The sequence below is a fragment of the Nestor notabilis genome, unplaced genomic scaffold, assembly GCF_000696875.1.
Source record: "Nestor notabilis isolate BGI_N333 unplaced genomic scaffold, ASM69687v1 scaffold6609, whole genome shotgun sequence".
Lineage (NCBI taxonomy): Eukaryota > Metazoa > Chordata > Aves > Psittaciformes > Psittacidae > Nestor > Nestor notabilis.
The window spans coordinates 60493-74186 of NW_009944022.1; the positions used below are offsets into that span (position 1 = coordinate 60493).

The 13694-nt window shown below is 42.7% G+C and overlaps 1 protein-coding gene across 1 annotated transcript in view; it reads left to right on the plus strand.

Moving 5' to 3' along the window:
• NFATC1 (nuclear factor of activated T-cells, cytoplasmic, calcineurin-dependent 1) overlaps nt 1-10180 on the plus strand; it is a gene marked incomplete at both ends in the record, with an annotated part of 63805 nt that extends 53625 nt beyond the window's left edge. Inside the window, one exon of the mRNA XM_010022226.1 lies at nt 9494-10180. Coding sequence (XP_010020528.1) covers nt 9494-10180 — 687 coding nt within the window. The remainder of the gene's footprint in view (nt 1-9493) is intronic.
• Between the last annotated feature and the right edge of the window lie 3514 nt (nt 10181-13694).

Below are 13694 nucleotides of genomic sequence, written 5' to 3' on the forward strand. Positions count from 1 at the left end.
TGAATGCTCTCTATGATTTCTCTTATCTCATAAATATAGATATATCATAAATAGTGAACACAGAAAAGTATTTGAATTTATTTAGAGAAATAGTGGTATTTGACTAAGAAAGGCTAGCTTGTCTAGGAAATATTTAGTAAGATGGAAAAAGGAAAGTTGATGTGGTTGTTTTACTGGAATGAAAAACACTCTTTGCAAAGATATAAAGTATATATCCGGTTTCTGTTTCTGTCAGGCTTCTTAATTGTCAAAGCATTATTAAAAAACATTACACTACTTCAAGTATTTATTAAAATGGTGTTAATATGCTGGGCAACTTTTATTTTCAGACCCGTTTCGCCATGCATAGGCCAGATTTCGAAGTGCGCAGCCTTCACTCACAGATTTTCTGCAGTTCCATTGCCTCCCTGCAGGCACCTGCACAAGCCCAGGGTGCTGAGCTCCTCTGAAAACCTGGCCACATCCCCACATAGGTGGCTTGGTGGGGATGGAGGTCCTTTGAATCTGTGGGTATAGAGCTGTGCTGAAAGCCTGCCTGTGGTGGCTAGATGTGCCTCAGAATTGTTTACAGCTTGGCGGCGCAAAAACTCCTGAAAGGGGTGAGCAGTGCCCACTGTGCATTGCTGTCAGCATCCTCCTAACTTCCTGCCTCTGCTCTAAAATTATCTCCTCCCTGCCCTACAGTCAGCAGTTTTCTAGTGATTGCGTTGAACAGCCGTGCCTGTTTCACCTCTGCTCTTCCGCCCACAACTCACTTTCTAAGTTAAAAGGCGACATCAGCCACCTTAGCAGAAAACAATAAAATGAGGATGCAAAGCGTTGCCGCTCTCATGTCATACACACAGCACAGCTTTTGCTGGTATCTCCTGACACCTCTCACCTCTTGCATATTTGTTGAGTTATCATGCTCGAGGCTGGCAAAATTATTAGCCTAGCCATGTCTGCAAAACAGTAGTGATTTGGGGGTGGTTGGGGAAGCAAGGCCAAATTCAGTGCCTGGGTTGTGAATGGATCTTAACCTGTGGCATATGCAGCATGACCACACCAGTGCCACAGAGGGCAGCATCTTGGCAGTACCTTGCAGCTGGCCTGGGGAGCCAAAGGAAGGGGCATGGAAGTCAATAGGAGTGCGTTACACCCTGGCACACCTTAGGTCAGTGCCACATTCCTGGGGCCATGTGTGAGGTGACCAAGTGCAGCTGAGCCAGGCCCGAAGCCTTGGACCTGCTGGAAGTGCTTCCATCCAGCCCAGGGAGCTGACGGGTTGCTCCAAAGCCTAAACAGATCAGGGCAGGGCAAAAGGAGGGATGATGAGGGTAGGTTGGCCCCAGGGGATTTTATTTTAGGTGAAAGTATGAGTCACGGTTGCTTATTCTTACACTGTGTGCTGTTACAGTTTATTTCATTTTGGCTGCTAGGTGGCTATTACTTTTGGTACCTAGCAGAGTAACAAAAAGCAGGTGAGACTTTGTCAGGGTTCTGCTTCCATTTAAGAGTATCACAAAAGTCATCATCACCAGGCACATCGGCCCTTCTGCTCCCTTCCAGCATCCACATGAGCTCTGTGGCGAGGCAGAGGAGATACACATTACCCCTTCCAGCATCACACCCTCATGTACTTTTGCTCCCAGTTGCTTGGTCCCCACTAGAGCTGCCCATGTTTCATCCAGGTGACATCCCATTTTGGCTGTCAGCCAGAGCCTAGGTAGCTGCATCTGACCTGCATGTGCAATCGTCTTGATCTTCAGAGGAAGAACTCTGCCGCACTGTGTGGTGCTCCATCTTCATCTGGAAGGCCAAGAAGGAGCAGTACCTGTGAGATGTCCTTGCAACACGTAGGGGTGGACAAGCACTGTGTAGAAACCCCTAGGTGTGTCTGACCGTCAGGCTCTGTTGCACAGCAGTGATCACCCATAATAGTTAACTTCCAGTGCATAAAGTTGTCTTTTGTCAGTACCTCCTTTTCCAAATATTCCCCTTCAGATGACAAAACCCAGCCTGTAGTTTAGGTCACCAAACTCCTCTGCATGAGCATTTCGAGGACTCCCTCCCTTACTTGCCAGTGATTTCACATGCATATGTTAGCAAGTGTGGGGCTTTAGGATCTTCCAATTAGCTTAAAAGCCAAAGGTAGAACTTGTATGAGGGGGAACAGGGTTTAGGATTACATGAGCTGGATTAGAGGAGATGCTTATTTTTGTTCTCCTCAAGTGGCTGATCACCATAATTAATCTAGCCCAGTGATTGATCCTAAAGGGGTCATAGTGGTGATGGCAACTGGAGGCAAAATGTATGGGTGAGGATGTGTTTTTCTGGCTGTGGGAGGGTCTGCAACGATTGCTGAAGACAAAGACCAAGTTAGAGCCAAGATGGCTGAGGTCAGCCAGGTCCAGACCCCTCTCTGGAGAGGGTGGATCTGTATCGGGGTGCCCTGTATCCCTGCCTGCAGCCTCCACTTTGTTATTCTCTCCTCATTGAGACAGCAGAAGTAATGCCAGCGCTGGCAGTGTAATGTTGTGCCACACCATCAAATAAAACCTCAACCCAGTGAATTTTAACATCTGACATAGAAATCTTTGACCAGTGCAGCCTGCAGTGTTGTGCTCATTTAAACCTCCAGATCAAGGCAGCAGTGGAGCTGGGTGCTATGCTGTGGGAGCAGCAGTAGGGCAGCCCAAGCAGGCATACCACAGGACTTGATTTATCCTTTTCCACATTGTAGTGTTTAATAAGGTGTTAAGATGAAAAATGAATCGTGCCTTTTAAGAAATTTCTCCTCTTTTAAAAGAAAGCTAATGTTTTCTGTTGTGTTCTGTACTAACACAACCCTCCACCTACCTTCCACTCCCCCTCAACTGGTTTAACAGTGTATGCACCAAGCTACCACTTATAATCTTCTGTCTGATAAATATGCATTGATTAACCTAATAGTTTAACAGCTGTTGAAAAGCATTTAGTAAATGAGTTGGATGGAAAGCACTTTCCAATCAGATAATGGCACTGGCCAAGATTATAGGCACAAGGCTTCCATCTACCTGGAGGCTATTCTCATATAAAACTGTGCATATGCATCTGATCCTATAAAAATATAGACACATAAATCCAAAGAGGGCAGGCAGGCATGTGTTAGGGGTAGTCCTCCTGATGAACGGTACCCGTAGCAGTGAGTGAGTTCTGATACTTCAGTAGATAAAAGCTCCAATTGCACATCTGTGCTGCCTGCAGCTTCTTGATAGTGTGAGGCTCCCTTTGTTAGAGTTACCATGCTCTGGTTTTATTAACTAAAAAGCAAAGGTTTGGTAGTAGCTTGACCTTTAAAAAATGTTTTGATTGAGTTGGTTCCTAAGGAAAAATACCCAGTTCACGGACAGCAACTGCAAAGGCCCTTGTAGTGACTGTCTCACAAGATCTCTGGGGTTGAGTGCCTGTCCCTTGTTGCTGAGATTGCCACTGCTGCATGTATGTTGGCAGGGCATTTCAGAAAGTTTTGTTCAGCCACTGCTGCTCTTGTGTTGCAAAACAGGGAGATTATAGTTTCCAAAGGCAGTCAGCCCATTGCCTCTCCTCAACACGAGACTACTTCAGAGTCAGAAGAACAAGCGGTGAGGTCCTCGCTCTGCTCAAGCCTGCTGGATCCAGCTAATGCTGCCACAGCGGCCAGAATTTTGTCTTTCCACAAATCCAGAGTGGCTGAGCTGTACCTGGAGACGTGTCCACATCCCTCACTATGTCTCTGATCAGCCAGCAGCAGAAGTGCAGCAGCAGTTGGGATGATCTTGTGCAGCATCATCTGAAGGAACATCTGGTTCGTGGTGAAGAAGATGTGCTGCCTGGCTCAGAACTGACAGGGCAGGAATTTGAAGGCACAAACGGCATTTCAGAGCTCAGCTCAGTAATGGAGATTTAGCCACCTAACTCCTCAGCCCTCCTTAAAAGTCTCATCCCAAATTCTTACCAATTATGAGATGTTTAGTCCAGAAGTTGAAGAAATGTGTGTGTGCACACGATGAAAAAGTAGTGTTTTGATTTTCATATGCTAACCAAAATCTGTGCACCAGTGCCAGGGAACTACATCATAGTCTGCACTGTGAAAGGTGGCTATTTTGTTTGATAGGTTCAATCAAACTTAAGGGTAAAATAAATATATTATAGTGCCATAAATGTCTGCATTGATACTACTACATGGAAACGGGAATTTGTTAGTTTAATGTTCATCAGGATAAACATCTGTTTAATTTATATGATTATATTTTCTCAGTTCACATATTTTAATAGCAAAAAAAAAAAAAGTTTAAAACCCATCTGGATTGCTAAAGTGTAAAAGCAAACAGACTTGTTAGAATTGTCAAAAATACATGTAATTTATATTTAAGCACTTTCTGACTCCCTTTACTGAACGTGCATGATTTATTATTTTTCTTCAAGGTTTGATATATTAACTTTTTTACCTGCTAGAAAGGCCTTTCATTTAAATGTGGGCTTGCAGAACTGCTTGGAGTATTTCTCCCAGATTCAGACCCACACAGAAGGACCATTGTCTTCCGATCAGCGCTTCAGTATGATGTCATAACTCTGGTCTCTCTGAGTAAGAAGCTTTGATTTATAGCCAGGGCTGCTGCCAGTGTGTGATTCTCAGAACTTTGTATTAAATTAGATGACATAATGACATGAGTCCAGAGTCTAAGAAGGTACCGCCAAACCATTGAAAACCAATCAGCACAGATTAAGCTGCTGATCAGACTAATTTAGAATGGTGAGCTCTGTCATACTTTAATATTCAAAATTGAGGACAATTTAAAATCATGTCAGCCAACCTAATGCATTGTGAAGTAACAAGTTTAAAATTTCACCATACAAATCAAACTTACACTTATTTTTCCTTTTTATGGCAAGGGCCTGTTCCTTCAGCACAGTAGGGTCTCTTAAGTGAGTAACATTACTTTTGAGTCTGAGTGTATATAAAAACCACTACATCTTTTCTGTTTACAATTTCATAAATTCTGGCTTCATTGCTGCTATTTATTATTCTCTCAATGTATGGCAAATTCAGCCACAATTTTTCATTCTAGCCAGCTGAGAGTCTGCAAGACTGGGTGTTATCTCAGTACTACGGAACAGCTTTGAGACAGAGTCATAGCGTCTACTTAGAATGGTTAGGGTTGGAAGGGTCCTTAAAGATCTTCCAGTTACAACCCCCTGCCATGACACCTTCTACTAGACCAGGTTGCTCCAAGTCCCCTCCAACCTGGCCTTGAACACTGCCAGGGATGGGGCAGCCACAGCTTTTCTGGGCAACCTGTGCCAGGGCCTCACCACCTTCACAGGGAAGAACTTCCTAATATCACGTCTAAATCTCCCCTCTGTCACGTTAAAGCCATTTCCCCTTGTCCTGTCCATACCTGCCCTTGTCAAAAGTCCCTCTCCAGATTTCTTGTCAGCCCCTTTAGGCACTGGAAGCTGCTCTAAGTCTCCCTGAAGCCTTCTCTTCTCCAGGTTGAACAAGTCCAGCTCTCTCAGCCTCTCTTTGTAGCAGAGATGCTCCAGCCCTCTGATCATCTTCATGTTCCTTCTCTGGACTTGCTCAAGCAGGTCCATGTTCCTCTGATGTTGGGGACCCCAGAGCTGAACACGTTACTTCAGGGGGGTATCACCAGAATGTAGTAGAGGGAGAGAATCCCCTTCCTTGACCTGCTGACCATGCTTCTTTTGATACAACCCAGGACACAGTTGGCTTTGTGAGCTGTGAGCGCACACTGCTGGGTCATGTTGAACTTCTCATCAACTAACACCCGCAGGTTATTCTCCTTAGGGCTGCACTCAATCCAGTCTCCACCCAGCCTGTATTTGCTTGTTGCTATTTGATAAGGCTCTGCTGAATTTAAGAAATACTTCAGTTTCTGCTAGAAGTGCTTGTAGATTCTGAACTGCTGTAGGGCTTACTGGTGAATTGCCAGTCCAGGCCTGCTGTGTGACTAGGAGTGTCTCTTTCAGCTGACAGGTTTCTACTAGGTCATTTAAGATTTGAAATATTTTAGCTGGGAGTTAGTCAGGCTAATACTGTTCTCTGTTCAATATTAATCCTGAGAGAATGAACTGTACTCTTGTGTATCACATCACATCTCCCTGTGTGAAGTACTTGTGCAAGTGAGCGATGGTGGGAATGCGTATGTGTTATGGCAGCTAGCTTACCATGCCTCCACAGGGATGTATTTGAGAACGAACCCCCTTTTTCTAGCTCAGGTCTGTAAAGATTTGCCATTAAACAAGCGTGAGTCAATAGGTAGGCAGTAACACCAGCCCACAACTGGACAGAGATCAGCCCTGACAGCTCAGCTGACAGGTTGCTGCTGACATGCTCAGCTTTTCAGGTCTGATTCCAGATCATCTGGGTCATTAGTAATCATTTCTCCAGAAAAAAAAAACAACCTACAGCACTTCCTTCTCCAAACTGGTGCCCTGTGAAGACATTTACACTTTTTTAAAGGGCACTGAGTGGCTGCATCCCAGCTTGGTAAGATAAGAACATTCACTGTGCACGGTGTTAAATGGCTATATTAATGCAAAACATTGAGAAGTCAGATAAAAATGCCTTCGCCATTTCAGCATTAATACTTTTTCTGTATTTCAGTGTGATACCCATTCTAGTGATGAGATTAGCATACAAACAAAATTTATGATACTTAGCAAGGGGATACTTTTTTACTGTGTTGAAAAAGCACATTAAAAAAGGTAATGGAGACAATTCAGTTGGACGAGTTCAGACACCTGTAAGCCTAAGTGCGGGTAGAGTCTGTCCGTTTAAGGACAGTTTGTTTCCCATTACATGAAATAACTGATGCTCAGGAGTATCAGTTCAGAGCAATACAAGGAAATGATATAGACAGATGCCAAATAAAATGGAGGTGCCACTTAATCTCATAACCCTCCTTCTTGTTTCCCTCTCTGGCTACCAGCCTGCCATCAGCAAACAAGATACTGTGACTTACCCTGACTAGTCCTGTAATTAACACCAGTCTCTATTTTCCCTCTGAACTCCAGAGTTATGGGCAGCCAGGAGTGTCCAGCGTTGCTTTCATCATCTCCAAGAGAGTTTTTGGACTAACAGGGCTGGACTAGAGTCCCTTATGCCTATCAGTCCTTTGCCCAGTGCAGAACCAGACTTACTGGTTATGGTCTATTGGTTGCAGCAGGTATATATCAGTGTAGCAACATATGAAAACAGATTCCCGGTGTTCAAGGCCACTAGTCAGACCTCCAGATAGAACTCATGGCATTGCTTTTATAAAGAAAAAATAAGTGACAAAAAGTGTCTGGTAAACTAAGTGGCAAAGATGTGCTATAGAAGAGCTACAATGAAAAATCAGGGTGAGATCAGGAACCTGCTGCCTTTAAAGCCTCCAGCCTGCCTGCCACCAGGGCTATAACCCTTCCCTAGGTTATAACAAGTCAGACAACTCCAGGGTTTATTGGAGTTGAATTGCCGGTGGTTGAGCTTGGAATTATTTAGCACAGGTGTTTCTATAACAGTGATATATTGGGAAAATTCAGTGTTCAACAACCATCATATTTCCAGCTGTGCTGTGGTTAGTGCTAGTACAGTGAACCTAATATAAAACATGTGAGAATATTTGCTAGCTCAGGAACTTGTTAAAGGTATTTTCTTACAATATCTGAGCTGCTATGTTTATCTAGGTGCATTTCTTTGGTCTTGCATTTTCATAAAGAGTGTGATATTGGTTTTACAAAGCTGTCACTGAACCTGGAATCTGCTTCTCTACAACCAAGTGCATTAGTAGCCCTGCTAGCCAGTGTGCAGCACATGAGCAGGTGAAAATAAGATTATGAGGAATCCAGTGACAGTCCTTTATCCTTAGCACATTGGTCTTGGGCAGCACCTGTGCATCTGTTACATATATAGCCATATTTTTACTAGGGGTGCTAGAAATCTTGAAACAAGTGTTACAAGCATCTATATGTAAAAGAACATAAAAGGAGCAAAATTAACAAGAGGCTAGGGGACTGTAAAACAAAGGTAGTGAAGTGCATTCACCAGCAGCAAAATTTGTGAGTGTTAAAAGAGGTTTTATTGTACATATGCTCACACATGCATTTTTAGAGGTTCAAAAAACTTGTACACGAACATAGTAAATGGCTGGAGAATGTATAAGAATGTTTGTAAAACACATGCAAATAAAAATACAGTCAAAGACACTCATGTAACATGGATGTGCTCTGAGCTGAATTGTGCAGAGATGTTTCATTAATAACTTCTTGCCACAATGGGTCGGTTGTTCTAGTATTCTGAAAGATACTCTCTAGTGTCATCATAAATTTCCAGCAGCCCCTTCAAGCGATGGCTGTTCCTGTGGATCTCTTTTTGGGAAAGAAGATAAATGCCACTGTGCATCCATACTCTATTGTTGTATGCATTAGAGTTACATCTGGCTAACAAAAATACATCTACAGATCATAATTTTCCTGATGGAGAAAGTGGATGTCTTTTACCTATGCAGTGAATATGTTGTAGGAAATGCAGCAAAGGCAACTTGCTCTGATTTGAGAGAGAAAGCCAATATCAAAAAGACACTTTGATTTGAGGAAGGCTCTCTTTTCTGATTTGAGAAAGCATTTGTAACCACTGTTATATTTGTTATGACTGAGTTGATGCTCATAGAGAGTCATTCTGTCCATGTACTGGTGGTATTTAATGACGTGGTATTTAATGACATGGCTTGACAGCTCAGTTAGAGCCTCTTTTGGGACAATGAGTATAGCAAGCAGAGGTCTAGAATAGGAGTCAGTTTTTCTTGGTAGACAGAGAGTCAGTTAACATTTGTTAGGAGCTAGCATTAGCGTTCTGGATCCAACTTGGAATCACTGAGAGTTGAATGGAACTTATTGAATATTTTACGCCCACTGACTGGTTAGTAAGATTAAACACAATCATGTAAAAACTAAATAAATCAAATCCTACTCTTTCAGAAATGCCCTGATAATTGAAAACTTCTTGTATATAGTAGTTTGTCTTGTATCTTTGCAATTTTACTTTCACTGAACTCTGCAAGCCCCATCTCTACCTTATTATGCTCCAGTTTACCCAAGGTGTAGACATTTATCAAATGGGCCATCAGTAGCCGTAGAAATGCAGTAGTATATCCAAGTTAAAATTCTTGCTTTGATTACTACAAATCCATGGAGCCCTTGGGTCCAAAGCTTCTACTGAAGCACAGCTATTTGCAAATAGATTTTTATAGCACATTAGTGCTGGAGGAGAGTCCAAAGAAAATAGTCCTTTTCAATATTAGAACCAGCTGTGACTTTCTTGTGCTGATGACTCATTCATTTTTTTTTATAGGGTGGGAGAACTAGGCAAAAGACACACAGACTCTTATTCAAGACGTTGTTTGTTTTGCAAAGGGTATCCTAGCCACAAGCCAACTTGATCATACCAATACGCAACTCATGTTTATTTAAAACTTTTTTCTTTTAACAGTTCCAATTATAAAAACAGAACCCACAGATGACTATGAGCCTGCTCAAACCTGTGGACCAATGAACCAAGGCCTAAGCCCTCTCTCTAAACCATACTACAGCCAGCAGATCATGATGCCCCCTGATCCTGGTTCGTGCCTCGTGGCTGGCTTTGCCTCCTGTCAGCAGAGAAATGCCGTGATGTCACCGTCTCCCAATGCAAGCCCCAAGCTGCACGACCTTTCGTCCTCTCCCTACAAGTGCATCCCCAACCCAGGCCACAGTCACCTCGGACTTCAGCAGCCCACTGGAGGTGTCCCCACCATACAGGAAGTGCCAAGGTCTATAGTTGTGCACCCAAGCTCCCCCGAGCAATCATCTCACATCATGCTGCAGCCGCAGGTGAGTCAACATCTGAGCAGTAGCTGTCCCCTTGGTTATCAACAAACACTCTATCCCAACAGTCCCTCTTCTCCAGTTCCATCTGTTACCCAAGAGCCAACCTATTTGCAGTCCTGCAGTCCAACTCACTCATCCATAATGAGTCAACAGCAGCAGCAACTGCCGAAGGTTCACAGAAATGAGTCTCCAACAACCCAACCACTGTCATTGCCAGAGTTGCATGAGGAAAGTAATCATAATTTGGCCCCTATTCCTGTAACGATCAAGCGAGAACCTGAGGAATTGGACCAGATGTACCTGGATGATGGTAAGTCTTCCACAGCATAGGTTTGCGTTCAACCATGTTGTTATATCAGTGAGTTCCCTTAACCTCCTCCTTCTTTTGAATCCTGGTGGAAAAAAGTTCAATTAACAGCCTGGTGGAATGGTGCGGACTTTTGCTTGGATTGTCCTTGTATGGGAATAGGCTCTTTAATTTTCTTTGTGATAATGAAACTGTATTATCTGAGCATTAAATGCTGTTAGTTACCATAGAGCTAGCTGCATGACCAGTAGCAGTGTTGCAATAATCTTAACCGTATGGTCTTGGCTTATGCCCCTGCCAGTGACCTGTGGAACTGCAGTAAAAACATATTTAACATTGTCCCATTCATAATGCAGTGGAACGTCTGATGTGCAAATCCGTTCACTGGAACTAAATGATAAACTGCTCTGCTTCAGTTGAGAAGGTTCAAATTAAGAATGGAAGCACATCTTTCAGCGTAACTTTTCAGTCTTCTGTGATTTGACATTAAGACGACTTTTTCTCCCATTCTTCTTGTGGCCTTGCTGCCTTTTCTTTGCTTTTGTAAGATTCTACATGTATTCTACATGCACCACTGAAAAGTTAAAATACTGTGATGAAATTGTCAGATTCTAGTTTCCAAAGATTTATTAGTCAAACATAGTAAAAGGGATAATGGGGAATTTGATTATGTGACCTCAGTGAACTGTGATTTAGCACTTGCCGCTAAGTATCCCAGTAGTATTCTGGACCTTCACCTTAATGCAGTACGTGTGTTCCCTTCCAATAGCCACATAACTTTATATAACCGTACCATGCTAGTTGAAGAAGAAACGCCTTTGAAATGTCTGCATTGAAACTAATTGGTGCCAAGGAACATCTGAATGTGATTGTCTTTCAGGGAGGATTTAAAGACAATTCATAACGCTGTTTTTTAAAAAAAGGACATTTAGTCATTCTATTTTAAACAGCATGATACTCACTGAATTAGGATTACAAATGAATGTTTTGGAGCTTGAGTATCAGCCTTTTGCTTTTCAACTCTGGGAAAATGATTTTTCTTAGCAGAAGTTATTATTGGTTACATGATAGACAGGTCTAAGGGATTTTTCCTAATTAGAAGTTCAGTTCACTAAAGTTTTGCGCAACATATCTTTTGTGACAAGGTTTTCTTCATGTAGCATGCATTTTTACCACATTCCTTTGCCTAAGAGCAAGATTTCAACAAACCAAATAAGAAGCATTTACAAATCAAAACAAAAAGCCATGCCCAAACTTTGGTTTTGAGAGAAACCAGAAGTTTCCTATGGAACGAAGAGAATACAGGTAAAATCTAAACCTGATCTGTAGCTGTCTGTCTAGAAAAGCACAATAAATGGGCAGTCTTTCTGCCTTACCTCTCCAAAATCCAGCAACCATTTCTCTGACAGCACTATGAGAGCTGCCTTTGGCTGGTCTCTGCTGGAGAGATGGGACTAAGCTCAGGGATGAAGGATGAAGCTCCTCAGCCATTTTTACTTCAGGTTTCTCCTGGAGAAACAGAGGAACTTTGCTACCATGTAGTCTGAAAGAGAGATTTTAGGGTTTTTAGCAATGCTCATTCTCTCTGACAAAGCATAAATGATTTAGTCTTTATCCGTCTTTCTTCCATCCCCTCTTCTGGACACACATGTACACCAGTCCTCTGACAGGAAATCAGAAGTAACTGTAGAAGCCATCATGTACATTTGCACTGATACTGATGATACCTTCAGCTAGCCAAATCCAGATATACTTCCCTTTGGCATCCAGCAGTCTATCAGAATGGTTCTATGGCTCACCACGAGAACTATAGATCGAGAAAGAATTCATAGACATAACAGTCATAGCGACAATATATAATAGAAACAGTCATAGCAACAATATATAATAGAAAAATAATTAACTTAATGTAGTTCCAAAAAAGTAAACACCAGCTGTTCCCTCTAAGGGTGGTAATCAAAAGTGGTAATCAGTGGAAGTCCCTTTCCTGTGTCTAAACTGGTACTTAGGTTTGTCTCAGGGGTCACACTGATGGAGCATGACCTACGTGATCTGCCCTTCATATCTGTGCCTTATCTCACTGCCTGAAGAAAAGGTCATCTTGTCTTGCTGACAAAATGAAGCCCTTGTAGAAATTGGGAGTGAACTACTCCTGTCTTATTTGTTTCAGTATTTGGGCAGTCAAGAAAGAAAATATGCGTCAGAGGGGCCAAAGGCGGGAAGCATGTCTTGTGGGACTTGTGCTGGCCACGACCCTCTCTTCGAACCATGCAGAGCTCTGGCATGCCTCAGTCACACAGCATGAAGCTATGAGTCATGCTGAAAGCCCATTTAGGTCTATGCTATGTGCATTTCATGGAGGCAACCTTGCCACCACCAGTGCATACATTGGTTTCATATCACATTTAATCTGATGGTGTAAGTGCAGGCTTCCATGGAAAGGGTGGCATTGATCCATCTCGCCCTTAGTCATGTGTTCTTGCTGCCTTTGACTCCTATCAATTGATTATGGAGTGGCAGATCAGGCTAATGGAAAATTAACCTGCCCAAAACAGCAAAACCCACAGAGTTTTCCACTGGGTCAACTCATGGAACCTCATCCCCTGGGTCCAGTAGCAGAGTCCAGTCCATGAGAGGGCCAAGAAGCCTGTTGCTGCAGGTCAAGGAGTGCAGTGGGACCCCTCTGGGTGGCAGCAGCCCACCCGTAGGCCTGAGTAAATATGACTTGAAGCTACATCTGATACTATCTTACCCTCCCCACCAACTGTCTCGATAAAAAATCCCCTTCTCATGCTCACCTATTAGTTATGGAAGGATGACATCTGGGCTGCCTCTCACAGTCTCAAAGGGCAGCTTGACCACTATGGTGACTGCCTGGAAACCACAAGTAATTGCTCCTGTTGGAGCTCCTGGTAGGTGCTACTCACTGAGATCTGCAATGAAAATGCAAAGCACTTCACATGTACAGTGCCACTGTGCTGATGCCATTTCATTCAGACTTCTGGCCATAACTGTGGAATAAGGGAGAATGGGTTTTGCAGAGTGGCTTATACCAAACAGGAGCAACTCATTTTACATGTGCTTAATTTTTTTTGTTTGGTTGGGTTTGGTTTTTGGTTTGTTTTTTTTCTTTTTAGAATAGGAGCTTTTAAGCCATCACCATTGTTTCTTTTTAGTATCATATCCATTTTTAAACATTTTCCTTGGAGGAGGAGTGAGTGAGATATCTGTGCTTTATGACCATATTCTGAAAACCAGAATATTAAATCATACCCGTGAGTAAGGATAGCTACTTTTTTTTTTTTTTTGCTTTTTTGATTGCTGCTTTCCCTCTTTATAATTTGTTATCTCACTGATTCAGTTCTGATCCCTTCCTACAGCATGATTTAAACTTTTTTTCAGTATTTTTATAATATTTACACCTGTGAACAATATGAAAGCCAGAGAGAGGTCAAACGTGCTTGACTGCTTTCCTTGCCTGCTACTTTGCCTGCTACTATAAGTATTCCAACTCTTT